Raw genomic sequence first — 16918 nt, forward strand, 5'->3', positions numbered from 1 at the left:
TTTTGACAATATAAGTGAACAAAAAGTACAACAATATGGAAAGATTAATAAATCTGTATGTAAATGATAAAAAAAAATAAAGTCCAATGATGTAAATTCATTGCATGAAACTCTTCCTTAATTTATATCATCATGGTCATGGTTATGTGATGTAAAACAAAAAAGTTATCAAGCTTCAAACACAACCATTAAAGAAACAGGTGCGAATAGGCCAAACATTTCTTGTCCATGAAATGAGACCATCAAACAATTAAAAGTGACAGTGTTTCATACTTAAAACTTTCATTTGAGGCAGGTACTTTGGATAATCCCTTTATCTTGAATTTTATTTGATGCAACATTTATTGTTGGATGGATTAGCTTTTAAGCATTAAAAACATGAAGGAAGGAAGGAGGAACAGCTGTGTATGAAAATATTGGCACGTGACTCAAAAATATCTGAAATAACATTTTAACTGCAAGACAGGACCGGCCATACACATGTGGCCCACAGTTCTAATTTAACATCTGGGCCAATACTACACTCAACAACTGGCCCATATCTTGTTTGCTGCCTTACAGACGGTGCCGCCACTGTCGCACCTGGGCCATGACTGGTTCATATGACTCATGCCAGTGCCGACTGAATGCCAGCTGTGCCAGTAATGAATGTGAGGCAACAAACAGTAAAAAATGAATTCAGTTCAAGGCTGCTATCAGCCCAGTGACATCTAGTTATTAGTCCCTCCAGCAAAATGATATAAAGGTATTTTTTTAATGAAATTTCAAAACTTTTCATATAGCTGGCCATTTTATTATTCCAGTTCTAATAGGATGTATCTGTTTTTATTCAATTCTTTTTAATCTCACTTTCTCATTTAAATCCAGTTTAACGTCCCCTCTCTGCCCCCCATATCTCACCGAGTCTGACTGACTGAAAGGACCACTAGACAACTGTGCACATTTCAGCAGGCTTTATTATTATTATTATTATTATATTATTATTATGTATTAATTATTTCAGTTTGGCCCCTCACAGAAATCACTCGTATCAAAATAAAAAGTAAACTTTAACATTCAAATATTTTAGGCCTAACATAGCATTTTATTGTAGTAAAGTGCAAAATTCCACATCACCTGAAACTGATATATTAAGAATAATGTATGAACAGTGCATAGGAACATTAGACATTTTCTTTTAAAACAATGCATTAAATGCTTTTAAAGCACAATAATGAAAAGCAAAGTCATATTGTAGCCTATGTAAACTCTTATTTTACACATTGCATTTCTTTTTCTAGGGTCATGCCGAGCAAACGATCTTTTCAAAACAAGTATCCACGTGTGCACACACACACATCCTCACTCTTTGGCTTGCAGTATTCAACTCTAGCATGAATCTAACTATCACGACAATCCATAAACACAGAGACTCATTCAAGTAGATTGTTACTCACCGTGTGTGTTTGATTTACTTCATCTCCTTCAGGAAATATATATATTCAAAACAAGGATACCGGTCAAAAGGCTTTCTATGGTAATGGAAAACTGGGAAACTCAACTATGCCTGGAAATTTTTGAACAAACCAGATCAAATCTGTCAATACTGTATAGGCAAATTTCCCACATTTTGTGAAATTTCTAGCAAAGTGGTAAAAAAAAAAAAAAAAAAAAAAAAATCAGGCATCACAGACAAACAGAGGGTTTGCCAATTTAAGTATTTGAGTCCGTCCAGTCACATTCTTTCATTATTCACATTCATGTGTGTTTACAGCAAAGTCTTCTGATATAAAGCACCTTAATTAAGTTTAGAAGTATGCAACACAGGTTTAGCAGGAGACTCACACTGGCAGATTCTCAGTGCACAAGTTGTTTTTTTTTTGTTTTTGTTTTTTTAAACACAGCTGAGTCAAAGCTCAGTCGCTGTATCATCCAGTGTGTCATCTCAATATTGTCAGAGGTGTTGAGGCAAAATGTGGCAGCTGCTCCGAGTACTTCTTGTACAAGGGACATTCGAAGAGAAGATGGATGCAACTTCAGGGTGACGACACTAGAACTGATGTCAAAACCTCAAAATCTGTTGCATTCACCCACAGTCAAAGTGCTTTTAATTGGTGTAAAAAATATACAAATCCTGTCTTCCGTTTGTTAAACCCCTCTCTCTTCGTCGTCCTCCTCATCTCCGTCGTCGTCCTCCTCGTCTTCCTCCTCTTCACCGTCTTCCTCCTCTTCCTCCTCCTCCTCCCCAGGGCTGTAAAGATCATCGACCAGCTCGTTCAGGTCGTGTCCTTCTTCCTCCTCTTCCTCCTCATCTTCCTCCTCCTCCCCCTCGCTCCTCATTTCTTCTTCGCTGCTGTCATCGAGGTCGTCGTCGTCGTCCTCCTCCTCCTCCACGGCCTCTTCCTCATTGTCCTCCTGCTCTTCCTCTTCCTCAAGATCTGAAAGATGACCTGATGGGTCAAAAAAAAAAAAAAAAAAAATCAATTTCTTAAACCGTTGAAACTCTTTTCATTTAACTGACTTTACTTTATTGTGTATTTAGATACCTTGAAACCATGCTAATAAATATCATATATACTGTATGTATATGTATGTATATATATATATAAAAAACAAGTGATTAAAAGGCGTTGCTCACAGTGAGGAACCTACAGACAGTCCCCCTTTAGCGCTATGGAGTGTATTAGCATCTTTCTGGTATTTTGGCCCACAAACTTACCATTTGGTTCAGTCTTATTGCAAAAAAAGCTTTGATAAACTCACCTGCTCAGTAACAAACAGCAGACATACACAGTTAGTGACTAGTTGGTGAACATAGTGGCGCGTTTAGAAGCTAAAGAGACTGATATTTCTCTCAGGAGTTGGTGGAGACCAAAACAAAATATCTGATATTCATAAGATGGATAGAAAACCAGATTTCAAATAAATGCTCATGTATCTTTGTGTCTGCTGGATGTGTAAATAGGCAACTGTTTGCTAATCATCTTAACTTTATACTGATGATAGTGTCTTTTAGTGTCTAAAAAAATGCTGCTTGAAGAGCATGTCTAATCCGCTCAGTGAAGTTTGTCATGTAGCTTTAGCTTGATGTATGAAAATTCCTTACAAAGAGAATTAATGGCAGCAACAATGTGACATGGAAGTTCCTCATCAAGGAATTTTCTCATTTCATCTTCCATCATCACTCCGAGAACCTCCGTCTCCATGTCGATGTACTCTGGGTAGAACATGTTTTTTCTCAACTGCCTGCGGCACCTAAAACACCCAAACACACACACACACACACCATGGACGAGGGTTATTTGGGATTGGAATTTTTTTTTAATCTATAAACATCTTAATAAATATGAAAGCAGTACTTACTGTCTTCCTGTTGTTTTGTATGCCTGAAAAAGGGACAAAAAAGATTATTTTGAAACAAATAGTACACAAAAATTTCCAAAATCAGCCAAATTGAAGCTATTAAAAATGGTGGCAACCTAATCACAGGCTTTTTGAAATAAATTATTCAGACAAAACTGAGACACTATTCAACTGTCAACTTCATTTTATATTTTATATGTATTGCAAAAATGTAGCTGTCATAGTTTTTGTCATTGTTTGATCTAAAGCTGCAGACATTCTTCTTCACTGTATTACAGGACAAACATCTATTTCAATCTATAAAGTTTGAGGAAAACTGTTTCTCAGTCAAGATTTTGATAAACTTACTTGTGTTTTATCCTGTTAACTACAAATCATAAGCAAGTTCCAGCACTGCCAACCATTTTAAACAATATGGCATTTTGGTGCACATTGGAAAGTGATTGGCAGTTAAGTGTGATTTGATTTATGCTGAATGGAACAAAACATACAAACACTGACAGCGTCGAGTGATGCTTCTCACCTCAATGAAGCGGAAAGGGTCGTTTTCCTGCATGAGGCTTTCGAGGCCACAGCGGACCTCCTGGAGACGGGCCTGATCCTGGCAGATCCTGGAGATGTTCTTCTGAATCGCTGGCCCGTTGGTGTCACAGTGAGTACGCGTGCATTCTCGCAGTCGGGTGATGAAGCGGAGAACTTTGGCCTTCATCTCGTCACCCAGCCTGGTCAAACACTGCTCAGAGTCGTCCATAAACTTCTAGATGAGGGAGGCGATGAAGATGAAAAGACAAATAAGACAGGATGTCATTTGTATTGGGGAAAGTACAGGTTGTATAAAAGTAGAGGTTAAAAGTGATTGCTAGGGGTGTAAAGATTCTCCAAATCAAATTTTTTGAATAGTAGCCCTTTCACACATGTACCACACAGCAAGAGATCATCCATGTGACAGACATAAAACAGCTTTTATTTCATGAGATTCACAGGAAGTCCTCTCTCCCATTAGCGCTAGCTTCTCAGTGGAGCGTTCAGGCCCAGTCAAAACAATGCAGCTTAGCTGGCCTGCTGCGTTTATCCAGCACCGGCCGCACGTGTAAAATAGCAGCTGTGGATGAAAGGGTGAGCTGACTGCTGGAAGTCAAAGACGTCGTATTTAAATTTATGTTCTGCTTGTTCAAGAGTTGTTTGATGAATTGGTCACACTGCCTCCCTTACTGCCGGATTTTGTTGCACTTACAGTAGCGAGCAGTTGTAGTCCACTCACTCACTGTGATTTCTCCAGAGAATTCACGGCTGTATTCACACATGGGCTCAATCGGACATTAGACTGACTTTGTACTAGTGAGCTGGCAGCGTAAAGTCCATTTAATGTCCGGTCTGACTGACTCAGATATTTGCGTTTACACATACAGCTCCTCCACGTAATGTCCGGAAAATTTAAAATAGGATCCACGTTGAAAAATACACAAGTTTCCATAGTCAACAGAAAATTTACTGGCAACCGTTTTGATAACTGATTAGTCATGCAAGTTATTTTTCAAGCAAAATGCCAAACATTCACTGGCTCTCAAATGTAAGAATTTGCAGCTTTTCTCTGCTTTACATTACTGTAAATTGAATATTTTAGTGTTTTGATTTGTTGGTTAGACAAAACAAAACATCACCTCGGGCTCTAGGATATTGTTACAGGCATTTTTCTTTGTTTTCTGATGTTTTATAGATCAAGTAATTAATCAGTTACTTGAGAAAATATTCGGCAGATTAATTGATAATGAAAATAATTGTTAGTTGCAGCCATAATTCACATTCATATGTTGAACATAGCATCTATGTAGAACAGGAAAAAAACTAAAAGAATAAAATAATTAATACACTTGAATAACTAGTGCTGTCAATTAAAAACAAAGACACTCAAGGTGCATCCCGTCTTTTTTCTTTGCCATTGAAAGGTATCGTTAAAGTCACTGAGAAGCTGCCAAGACTGTAACCAGATTGTGATCACAAAAACATTAAAAACTAAAAGATAAACTGTGGGAGTTTCAGATGATATTAAAAATATTCAACTGTTTTCTGGAGGGTTTTGGTAGCCCTGTTGGACTTTAAATTTGTACCATCTTACCTTATTCTGTCTCTCCTTCTCCTTCTGCTCCTGGAGTTTTTTCTCCGCCATGCTGTATTTCCTTTCAACCCTGTACAGCTGCTTATCCAGCGTTCCCTGGTGAACGTAAAGTAGCATTTGCTCAATGGAAATGACGTCACAACAGATTCCCAGAGTTGAAATATTTCAAAACATGAATGCATCAGTGCAGGGGTTGAAAAAAAAAGCACGATTAACTACTACTGTACAGGCATGTTATTGGCAAAGGACAAAAAAAAAAAAGGAGTGTAATGAGTAAACTGTTTCCCTTCATTTGTTTTATTACAAACTGTAAGACCTGGAAGATTTTGATTATGAATTATCATGTTTAACCACTGTATTTAATGACACATGTTCAGTTAATGGCATATAATAAAATTTAATGATGCTGAACATGTGCCAAGGCAGAGAGCTGCTCGCAGATACTGAGATGGGATTATGATTTTTCTGTTGTGAGAGGGTCACTCATAAAAAAAACTGAGCTGAGAAATAATTGCCTACTTTGAGAGTAATAAGTGCTTTCAGAGTGATCCTTTAATTGGCCTTTGATCTACACATGCCTCAGATAACTGTGAGCGGCTTTGAACACGTCTGTCCAATCTGATCATTGTAGCATAGTTAGTGAGTGGAGAATGTGAGGAAGATTATAAAAGGTTATTGATGAGGAGAGCAGGAAATAGCCTAACAGTCTCACAGTCATCTTGCACTGATTACAGTAGATGATTGCATGCAGTTCATGAAAATACACATAACCAAAATAAAAGTCATTCAGTGTCTGCCTGAGGCCAATTTCTTCATGTGTTGCCTTCACGATGTCTCATATCTTTTACTGGCTTTAACTGGAACTAGTATCTATAATGGTAACAATAGTGAATTTGATGAGTACTGTATGTACATCATTGATGATGTGTCTCATAGAACTAAGAAGGTCATAGGTTCAATTCCCACTGTTACTACATGTAGCCTGCAGAGAGTACATGGAAATAGCACACACACACACACACCATCTCGTCCTGTGAAAACCATGTTTCTTCAAAACATCAACCTTTCATGAGTTAATACAAACGGGTCTGTTTTCAGTTTTGTGAATTTTCATCAGTTTGTCTGAAAAACTTTGAAGTTACCAAATTTGGAGATACATGTTTTTCATTGGATAGCAATGACATGCAGATAAGTCATCTTTCTGCAATTTATTTTAAAATAAATCATGAGTAGGACATTAGCTGGCTACTTAAGCTAACCTGGTGACCAGTATCATTCATCTGTGGCCATCTAGTATTTCATCCATAAGGCTACAGCCCAAGAAATCTTCCTGAAAAGCGTAAACATCTGCTTATGACATGTTGCTATAAGCATAGATGCAGTTGTGGATTTGATTTAATTTGCAAACAAGGCGCCCATCAAAACCTGCTCATGCTTCTTTCCCCTGGCAGCACAACTGTGTCGTTAGCTGGCAGCTAACAGCTGCTCTTACTGTGAAAGCCGTGCGTGACAAATAAACACAAGCGTGCTCACTTCGTCTTGTAAAATACACCAAACAACGCGCACACAGTTCTGCTGCAAACCCCACTTACCGGCAGTTCCCCCTTTTTTTTTAGAGTGAAATCCCAATGATAATGTTATTTCTCCCAGCGAGTTCTCCCCCTGTTGAACTCATTAAAAAAGCCAAGATGGCGCCAGTCGCATTCCTCCCGCTCACCGCTGTCCTTTTTCAAAATCGGCAGGTTGAGCTCGAGCTGAACGCAAACAAACATCCTCGTGGATACTTGGAAAGGGAAAAAAAAGTCTTCACGCACTTCAGTCTACAGATTTCCTCAAATCCTCTCCGTTTCACTGGGGCAGCTCAACTCTATATTTTATAGATGATTCATGTGGGTCACATTTTCAGATCGGAAAATCCGGAATTCCAGTTTAATCTGGAAAAAAAATCACATCCCTGACTGTATCACTGACAAATACTGGTGAAGTGCTGCTCAATAATATCTTTTCAAATCCAATATTTCATCCTAAATATCCTTCATTCTTCTTTATTTCTCCTTTTCATCTTCAATACTACTACTAAAATCCCTGTGAAATTAACAAAAATACTAATAACTTGATCTTTCTTAAGTGTACAGCCTTCAAATGAGTTGATCAAAGCAGAAAATTACAATAAGCCATCAGCCAAACACTTGAAACTTGGCCTGTGGTTGAGGTTTGTCTAATCCACCAGAAGCATTTGAGGGGAATCAACCATCGTGCGGAGGATCTTTCATTATACTGTGAGTCCATCTGGCTACCAACACAGTGTAAAAACAGCTACACAAAGACTCTTGCTAGCTTAGTTCCTCACTGTTGAAATAGGAAAACCTAATATTGTGCAATAATTTCGGCTGAGAAGGACACTAGTTGTAAGTTAGACGATGCTTATGCAACATGTTGAACTCAACGGGTTGTGAACTGAATGTGAACGGCACTGAACTGGAAGCCTCTCAACTTCACACTCGGGAAGAATGGAAGCACAGGAAGTGGATTTAACTACACTATAGAAAGACCACATGTGAGTCATGTGATGCTTTCACTCGTTCACCGACAGCATTCATTCATCAGGATTCCAGACTCATCACAGGACTTTGTGTAAGTCAGACAATGAAAAGGAGGTTAAAGCGTGTGGACTGTGGAGTCCACACACATTTCTTTTGTTCAAAATCTTTAAAATTCAAACTGTAAACTTTAACCTAAGTATCCAAATTTAGGTCAACATGGACGAGGCGTTCAAAACCTTGAACCCTGCCTTTACATTTAACGCTTTCTGAGCGATTCCAAAACCTCTTTTTCCCATAATAATACCGACTTTCCCAACCTGTGTAGAAACAACTGATGATCATGAAAAGTGTACCTTCAGATCTTTCATTGTGTTTTTCAGGGTTTTGATTGTGTGTCCCGAGTGTCCTCCTTCTATAGTGCAGGCGTTGCACACGCACATCTTGTCGTCCATGCAGTAGTATCTGGAGTTGCAGATCAAATAAAAAAAAAACAAATTCAGTTATAAATGCCAGATCTTCGTGAGATATTGCACACATTAATGAAGCGGTGCTACTACAGAAAATACGAAGTGGAAAGTTTTAGTCCAGCCTGGTTTTGTACAAGTAATAAAAACACAAAGAAGTGTGATTAGAAGAGCAACAATCACATAGAAACCACACAGAAGAACCACAATCACCTTGCTTCATAAAGTATGGCTATTTTGATGACAGAATATATATCTTAAAGGAAAATCAACCTTTAAATACAACTATTATTATTATTATTATTCCCTTGAGCTTTGCCAAATTCCATAAACATACATTTCTCCCAAAGCTACAACAGAGGTAGAACAGCACAAAGCATGTTTCTTTCAACTTAACTGATTTCTAGTTTTATTGTTTAGCTTGTTTGGCAGAACAACAGTCAATGCAGCCTGCTGTACAGATTTAAAATTTGGGGAAAAAGAGAGTAGGTACCCTGAGCTGAGAATCAATATTAGGGGAGAAAAAGTGGTTTATATTAGACCTTAGAAATAAGCTGACAGTCACTGAACTTGCCAAACGAGTGGTAGATTGATCTAGTTACCCTCGATCAAAAACTTGTGACAACGAGAAAAACGTTCAATCCAAGATGAACCCACCTTTTTAAAATGTTAACATTTCAATATACGGGTGCATGTGTACCGTACCTGTATATCTCGTCATGATCTGGGCACTTCCTCTTCCAGAAGTCATTCATCGGTTCCGTCAGAGGATGCTCGCGAAACGCCGGCAGCTCCAGATGTGGCTTTACATGCTCCTGGCACATCGACACCTCACACTTCAGGCACGTCTTCACTGCAAACACTGACGCAGCAGCAGCAGCTTCCTTCTTGTCACCCCCTTCCTGAGAAACAGAAGGCCCGTCTGCGGAGGTGCCTGATGCCTCTGCGGCGACTGAAGGGCAGTAGTCACATGGAACAGCAAACACACTCTTGGCCTGCTGTGTTGGCAGAGAAGAAGTCAGCGACTCTCTGGATTTCAAAGCTGTAGCAGCTGCAGTGGTGGCTCTGCGGCGGTGACGGTAGTCATCAGCAATATTGGCTAGTTTGAAGTTTTTCTGAAAGTTGGTGCCACACCGGTGGCTGTCGCGGCACTCTGGGCAGCGGAAGCGACCTCGGTCCGCTTGCCGCTTTAGACGGTCCAGGCAGGTCTTGCAGAAGTTGTGGCCGCAAGGTAACAAGTGGGGGTCGCGGTACAAGTCCAGGCACACCGGGCAGGTGAGCTCCTCTTGCAGGACGCTGGACTGCTCTGATTGGGCCGACGCCATGTCAGTATTCAGACTGTGAAGCCGGAGAGGTGAGCTGGAGGCGGGTGGATGTGCTGAGATGAGGTGATGAGACCGATGAGGAAGGAGATGAGGAAGTGGAGGAGAGAGGACGCAAGGGAAGGTGAAAAGAGGGGGACGGGGAAGAAGAGCAAAGGTCGGAGAGGTAGAGAGGCAGAGAAGGGTGGAGGGGGAGAGGAGGAAGGGAGGCTGAAGGTTTCCAGATGTTGAACTTTGCTCTCTGTAGATTATCTGGATCTATTACAGGTTGCTGAAGCCTTCAGGAATAAACAAGAAATGCTTGTTAAAGTTGCTCATAGTGCAGAAATGATAAAGACAGTTAACATAAGATAAAATCATCCAAGTCATTCACTGCTTCCAATTTATCAAATGTGAGCATTTGCTGCTTTTTTAATTGTTGTTTTAACTAAATGCCTTTGAGTCTTGGATATGTTTCCTTATTTTCTTCTATATCTTAAACATCTTATAAAAATGTAAACAATTTATTGATTTAATGAAAAATGAGCTGAATAATGATTATTTTCATTATCAATTAAACTGATGTTTGTTTTTTCAGCTAATTAATTAATTATTTAGACTGTTACATGTCACAAAATTTGTGAAAAAATGCCCTTTGTATTTTCCCAAAACACAAGGTGATGCTTTCAAATTGCATTTTCTGTCTGACTTACAGACCAAAAAACAAAGATATTCAACTTAGAATGACATAAAACTGAGAAAAAAAAACAGAAATTCTAACATATAAGAAGCTTGTTCTTGAACTTAAATATTTGGTGATTAAATTTCTGAATGAAATCATAACTTGCAGCCCTCTACATGTATATGAATACAGCTGAAACGTGAGTCGATTAATTCATTAGACAATCGACAGAATTTTTTGCTGGTAACTGCTTTCAATTAATTGGGCAACTCTTTCAGTCTTTTTTTTTCTGTAAAAATGTCACATTCACTGGTCAAAGGCCTCTTAAATGTGAAGATTTGCTGCTTTTCTCTTTAATACATAATATTTTTGAGTTTTGGATTAGAGCTGTAATTATTTTCATCATCGATTAATGTGGTGAATATTCTCTCGATTAGTCGTTTTTTAACATTCTTTCAAGTCAGAAAATGGTGAAAAATGTATATAACAGTTTCCCAAAGTCTAAGATGCCACCGTAAATGTGTTGTTTTGTTCTGACTAACGACCCACTACCCAGAGATATTCAGTTTACTTAAGAAACCAGAAAATATTCCCATTTAAGGAGCTGGGACAAGAGAATTTTAGCATTTTTCTAAAAAAAAAAAAAAAAAAAAAGACTCAAATCAATTAATTGATTATCAAAATAGTTGGTGATTAAATTTCTGTCAATCTACTAATCACTGCAGCTCTATTTTGGACTGATGGTTGGATAAAAAGCAAGCAATTTGAATAAATCAACTTGGGCTTTTGGGAATTACAGTGTAATGGGTATTATTCACAATAGTCTGACATTTTCAGAGAAAATAATTCAGGAAAAATAATCTGCAAATTAGTTAATTATGAAAATAACCATTAGTTGCAGCTCTGCAGTTGCAATGGTGGAGAGTAAGTAATTATATTTAGGCTACTCAAGTACTGTACTTAAGTGCAATTTTGAGGTACTTGTACTTAACTTGAGTATTTCCATTTTGTGCTCCACTACATTTCAGAGGGAAATATTGTACTTTCTACTCCACTACATTTATTTGACATTTGATTTTGGCTTTTAATGTCTTACATAAAGCAGTGTGTAGTCGGGGTCACATTTCACATGTCTGTGAGTTGTTAACAACTCCACCAAATAGTGATTTTTCCCTCTAAACTTCTCACATGCTTTCATTTCAATAAATGTTCAAATGATCCAATATTTCACCAAAAATCAACAGATTTGTGTATCAGAACTTTGTTTTTTCTTCTTTCCTCTCCCGTTAATCATCTCATGACCCCTCAGATTTATCTGGTGACCCTTTGGAGGGGCCCAACCCCTAGGTTGTGAACCACTGGACTAAACTAGCTATCTATATATATAGTAGTTCAAACTAACTCCACCTCCAGCAGCTACAACAGTAACATGCTGCTCTAACACTGATGCTTCAGTATTAATAATCTAATGATGTCATATATAATAATATATCAGTCAGAGGAACCAAACCACTACTTTTACTGCAATACTTTAACTACATCAAGCTCATAATACTTATGTAATTTTACTTAAGTAGGGTTTTTCATGCTGGACTTTTACTTGTAATGGAGTATTTTAACATTGCTGTTTAGGAACAGCAATGTAAAAATGCTTAAGTAAATGATCTGAATACTTCTCCCACCACTGTCTACATGTGATTAGGCCTTCAGGAACAAAGTAATCTTTGACTTATTTTAACCATTTTGTGAGAACATGTGAAACTGATGTAACGACCACCAAAGTATAATTATCACTTCCTTCTTCCTGTTTATACAGCCATTTAAAAATGAAAGTAAAACATAACATTTAGGCCTTCCAAAAGAAGGTCATTTATTCTGCTGTTTGGTTAAACTTGTGGAGAAGTCTCTACTGGGATTCAAAGGTTATGACCTCAAGATAACCTGGAAACCTGCCAACCTTCAGCTGTTTACATGAGACAAGAGGTGCAGCAGTCATCCACCTGTCAAGCCTGCACACTGTAGGCCTACATGAGCTGCTCTAAACGGATACCCCTTCTACATAAAAGCATGTTTTTTTCCTCACTGTTACCGGTACAATAACTATAAATCAAGGTGTCAACCAACAATTAGCTGTCCTGCCTCCCTGTTAGCTTCACTAATCTCCCCGATGGCTGAGTTGCAGTGATGAGCTAAAGCAAAAACCTCCAGACAGACAGACAGACAGGATGTTAACGCTACTTACCTTGACAAAATGTGTATTTATAGGGTCTCTATTCGTAAAAACAGAGATGTACAGGCTTGTTTGTAGCATAAACGATGAGGCTAACCGTCTAAAATCTCGAAGCTGCGGTGCACCTGTCGTGCTCGGGCCAACATGATAACCTTACGACCGGTTAGCTCCGCTTTTTCTTGTTGTTGTTGTTCCCACAGTGTCCTGTCCTGTTTTTTTAGGAGTCCGAGAAAATATTCCAGTCATCGGGCGTTTAGTTTGTCATCTGGAGTTTTCGGCATTTGACACAAAAGGACGAGTCGACACAGACACACACAAACACCTGTGTGGCAGACAAACAAGCGGTTGGCTAACTGAAAGTGTACAGGGTGATGCGGGGAAAATGCTACCTTCACGGTGCCTCGGAAATCCCGGCGTTGCACTGACGTATATATTCTGTATCGCCGTTATTCTGTGACCACAGTAATGTTTGACCGCGGAGGGCGCTGTTATACATTGCTGTGGTTAAAGTCCCCCTTCACCCATCAAAAATGTGTTTTGCTTACTGTCACTTCACTTGGATTTTTTTTTTTAAATAAACAGCTTTATTGAAACAGGTTTACAGCACCTTGTGTCTTCAAACGCACCAGGAGGACTAAAGGCTGTAATAAAATATAGCTACATAAATATCTTGTAAAGCTTAAAATAATTTTACATTGTAACAGCTTTTTTGTTTGTACATTCAGATATTGAAGAAATGTATTGTTTGATATGGACAGTCAGCTCTGAAAAGTTTGGCTTTTTGCTTAAAAATCCCTGCCAGACATGTTTTAAGATGCATATAAAATACTTTGAATAATAATGTGTCTGATATGTTTTTTTCCACACAAAAAAATGTTAAATTATGTTGTTAAAATCCTTAAAATGGCATCTACTTGTCCACCCCTGAATTCCAGGATCTATAAATATGCAAATGTTTTTCATTTCAAAAGTTTTCGTGCTGTACATAAGTCTCATAAAAGTTCCACATAATAATAATAATGATAATAATAATAATAATAAACTTTATTTATATAGCAATGTACTTGAATGTGTTTGTCTGAACTCTGTCTTTTGTTTCTTCCATCAGTGATAGATCTTGTAGTTATTTATTATTATTATTATTATTATTATTATTATTATTATTATTATTATTATTATTATTATTAGTTATATTGTTAATTTTGGTAAAATGTCAGTGTAGGCAAAGATATTGAATACATGAGATAAAAACAGAAATATTATTTCAACAAGCGCAGGCTTACCTCATGAAACTTTTCATCTGTTTTCAGCATTTTGTTTCTAATTGTATTGTAACATTTTCACAGCATATGAGTTATTACATGAAAATGTTTGGCTCATGTTCAAATGATACTGACAATAACTTTATATCTGTTGTAATAGTCTTTGATCAACCATTGTTTTATCTCTCTCCATGTGTGGCCTATGAACCTACTGATAGGGGCAAGTTATTGTTTGAGCGTGTATTCTGTCAGACACACACACGCACACGCACACACACACACACACACACACACACAGGTCTAATACTCAAATTGGTCCTCTCTGTGCGTGTGTGTGTGTGTGTATTCTGTGAAAGCGCTCACAAAAATAATACACATGCACAGCTGTTAAAATTGTGCACGTGACTCCTCTACATCCACGTGCATTGTCCACAATTACTGTTATTAACACCATAAAAGTTAAAGTTCTGCTTTATGCTCACTCAGATTTTTAAACAAAGGCTTTTTATATTCTCAGAGTGAGTGAAGGAATCAGGAGAGAGGAGACAGAAGCGAGGAAGAATTCCAGGACGTAATGAAACCCTTACAAACAGGGAGAAAGTAAAGAAGTGATTCAAGATTTAAAGAAAAATTTAAGGAGGAAAGAGAAACAATTAAAGGCAGCCCAGCCATCAAGTGATGGAGAAACAACAAAAAACACATTAACAAATGAAAGAGCAACATTTTATAAAACAGAACAGGTATGGACAATTCTTGTTGTTCTTGCTGTTAGATTGGACAGAACCCAAGTCAATTCAGAGTTTGTAGAAAATCTAGTTTGGTCAGCGATAATATATCGTGGTAAACACCTACACATGTGTTGACTGGCACTGCCTGGGCCACTCATGTACCTCTTTGTCTTGACTCTCTTGACAGAAAGTCAACATCAGTTGTTTCCTGATAATCGCTGTGTAACCTCTTGGTATTGTCAATGCAGAGATTGAAAAAATAACAGGATATTTCAACAAAGAGTATTCATGTGATTTTATGCTTTCAGTATATCATGGTGTCAAAATGTCCCTTTGAACCCTAAAAAACACACTTAAAAGAAGTAGAACCGACAAGACAGAGACGAGACTGCTGAGCAGTTACAAAACTTAAAGGTGCAGTTTGTAGAATTTAGTGGCATCGACTTGGCCGAAATTGAATATAATATTCATAATTATGTTTAAGTAGTGTATAATCACCTGAAAATAAGAATTGCATTTCCATTTTGTAAAATTTTGTGTTTTCTGAAATTTTCTTTGTTTTCAGTTTTGGAAATGTGTTTTCCAAAGACATTTTGTCTGGTCTGTAATGTTGTGTTTCCTGTAATGTTGTGTTTTACACCTCAGATATTTTATTGTGCCACAACCCAAAGAAATCTTGTCATTGTTTCAATTTCACAATATTTAAAAAACAACAAAAAGACAGTGAGACAATCAAAGGTTAACAATGATGGTGTCCAGATAATGTTAATATTATTTCTTCATTGCTCTTCCACTGAAACACTTAACAGATCATTTACAATGAGATGATAAAGTCACATGTCAAGTGGGATGCTCTGTAATTGCTTCCTGCTGCATGACATGAATCATATCAGTAATCTGCAGAGTGTAACAACACAACAAATGAATACACTAAAAAGTTTACAATGTTGTTGGTAAATTGCATTCTTACAACCACTACAGCAAGACAATAAACATGAAGTTTGGGTTGTTCAAGCTGGAAGTTGTAAATACTACTCATCAATGAAAAAAACACAAGCAAAAAACATTTGTGTCCCCACAGCAACAAGGGTCACACCTACACCAACTGTTGTTGCTGTGTGGTGTTTCACCCTGTGCAGGTGTGGGTTTACTCCCATAATAAATATCAAAATGTATTTTTAATGTCTGAAGCACTTCTTCCTGTGTTAGACTTATAAAATAGACAAAGGGGATTAGCTAACACACACTCAAGCAAGTTGTAATTATTTACATGTTGGTTTGTTTTTTAAAATGATGTTTCACAGTATGAAGAAAATATTGGTAAAAAAAAATACTAAACCCTTTAAAGGACTGGTTCTGAACCACAATACATTCTGAATAAAATGTGTCTGTGGCACAAAGTGTAATTATTATTTAATTATTATTAACGATTAGGGAGGGGTGCCATAAAAGAAAAAAACTGCAGATTTGGAAACCAGGTTGAGGGACAGCAAAAAACCAGACAGAGGAATGTAATGTAGTTATGTTATATATACTGTATGTGATTGTCCATCATCCAATAGTTTGATCAAGGTTTTAGATGCCGATGCAATTCCAGATCAATTTTGGCAATATTCTCAGAAAAAACATTTTTGAAAGATGTTTTCTTGAAACAAAATTTCTATAAAATATTACAGAGACAAAACTGAGACAACGCTGGAGGCACTGCTGTCTATGCCGTATTTACAATGTTCATCTATGAAGTCTGCATATTTTTTTGGCTTTCCTGCTTAAAAGCTGCTAATTAAAGCAATCATGCTCCTACAGAGTCATATCTCAGCTGAATATGTAACTTTGAAAGCCAAGTAAGCTGTATCTATTAGTTAATTTGTCATTTCCAAGGTTGTTCAGGGCTCGTCACACACGTTTTCAAATGTGACCTTGTTGATTCCACGGGTATCATCATTGAACCTGTATAAGTATAAATATAAGATAAATGACACATGCAAAGATAAAGTTGATAAAGCCGAAGAGATAAAAGCCTCTGAAAACCAACAGGTGAGAATACAGTAGTGGTTTATGATTTGATACTTATCAAATTCGAGTAATTCTCCTCAAAATCACACTTAACAACAACAATCAATGGTGAACATTAATGATTGCCAGTAAAAGTATTATTTCCTCATTGCTCTTCCACTGAATAGTTAACAGATAACTTACAATCAGATGGTAAATTCACGTGTCAAATAGGATGTTAAAAATTAACTGGTC

General features: G+C 37.5%; 1 protein-coding gene across 1 annotated transcript; it reads right to left on the reverse strand.

The window, feature by feature from the left end:
* Positions 1–938: 938 nt before the first annotated feature.
* Positions 939–13070, reverse strand: zgc:92594 (uncharacterized protein LOC436996 homolog). The gene is made up of 8 exons (XM_067580300.1): positions 12691–13070; positions 9171–10065; positions 8355–8463; positions 5459–5554; positions 3866–4099; positions 3343–3365; positions 3086–3234; positions 939–2429 (listed from the first exon to the last, which is right to left on the reverse strand). Exons 2-8 carry the CDS (start codon positions 9788–9790, stop codon positions 2128–2130), a joined length of 1533 nt encoding a protein of 510 aa, XP_067436401.1. The 5' UTR covers positions 9791–10065; positions 12691–13070; the 3' UTR covers positions 939–2127.
* Between the last annotated feature and the right edge of the window lie 3848 nt (positions 13071–16918).

This window comes from Thunnus thynnus, chromosome 22, assembly GCF_963924715.1.
Source record: "Thunnus thynnus chromosome 22, fThuThy2.1, whole genome shotgun sequence".
NCBI lineage: Eukaryota > Metazoa > Chordata > Actinopteri > Scombriformes > Scombridae > Thunnus > Thunnus thynnus.

Excerpts from the sequence above, each read along its gene's own strand:
- zgc:92594 (XM_067580300.1), bottom strand. The coding sequence starts at position 9,790 with ATGGCGTCGGCCCAATCAGAGCAGTCCAGCGTCCTGCAAGAGGAGCTC. Across the intron at positions 8,464-9,170 it reads GATCATGACGAGATATACAG|ATACTACTGCATGGACGACA; the intron begins GTACGGTACACA and ends CTGCAACTCCAG. Across the intron at positions 3,235-3,342 it reads TACAAAACAACAGGAAGACA|GTGCCGCAGGCAGTTGAGAA; the intron begins GTAAGTACTGCT and ends TGGGTGTTTTAG.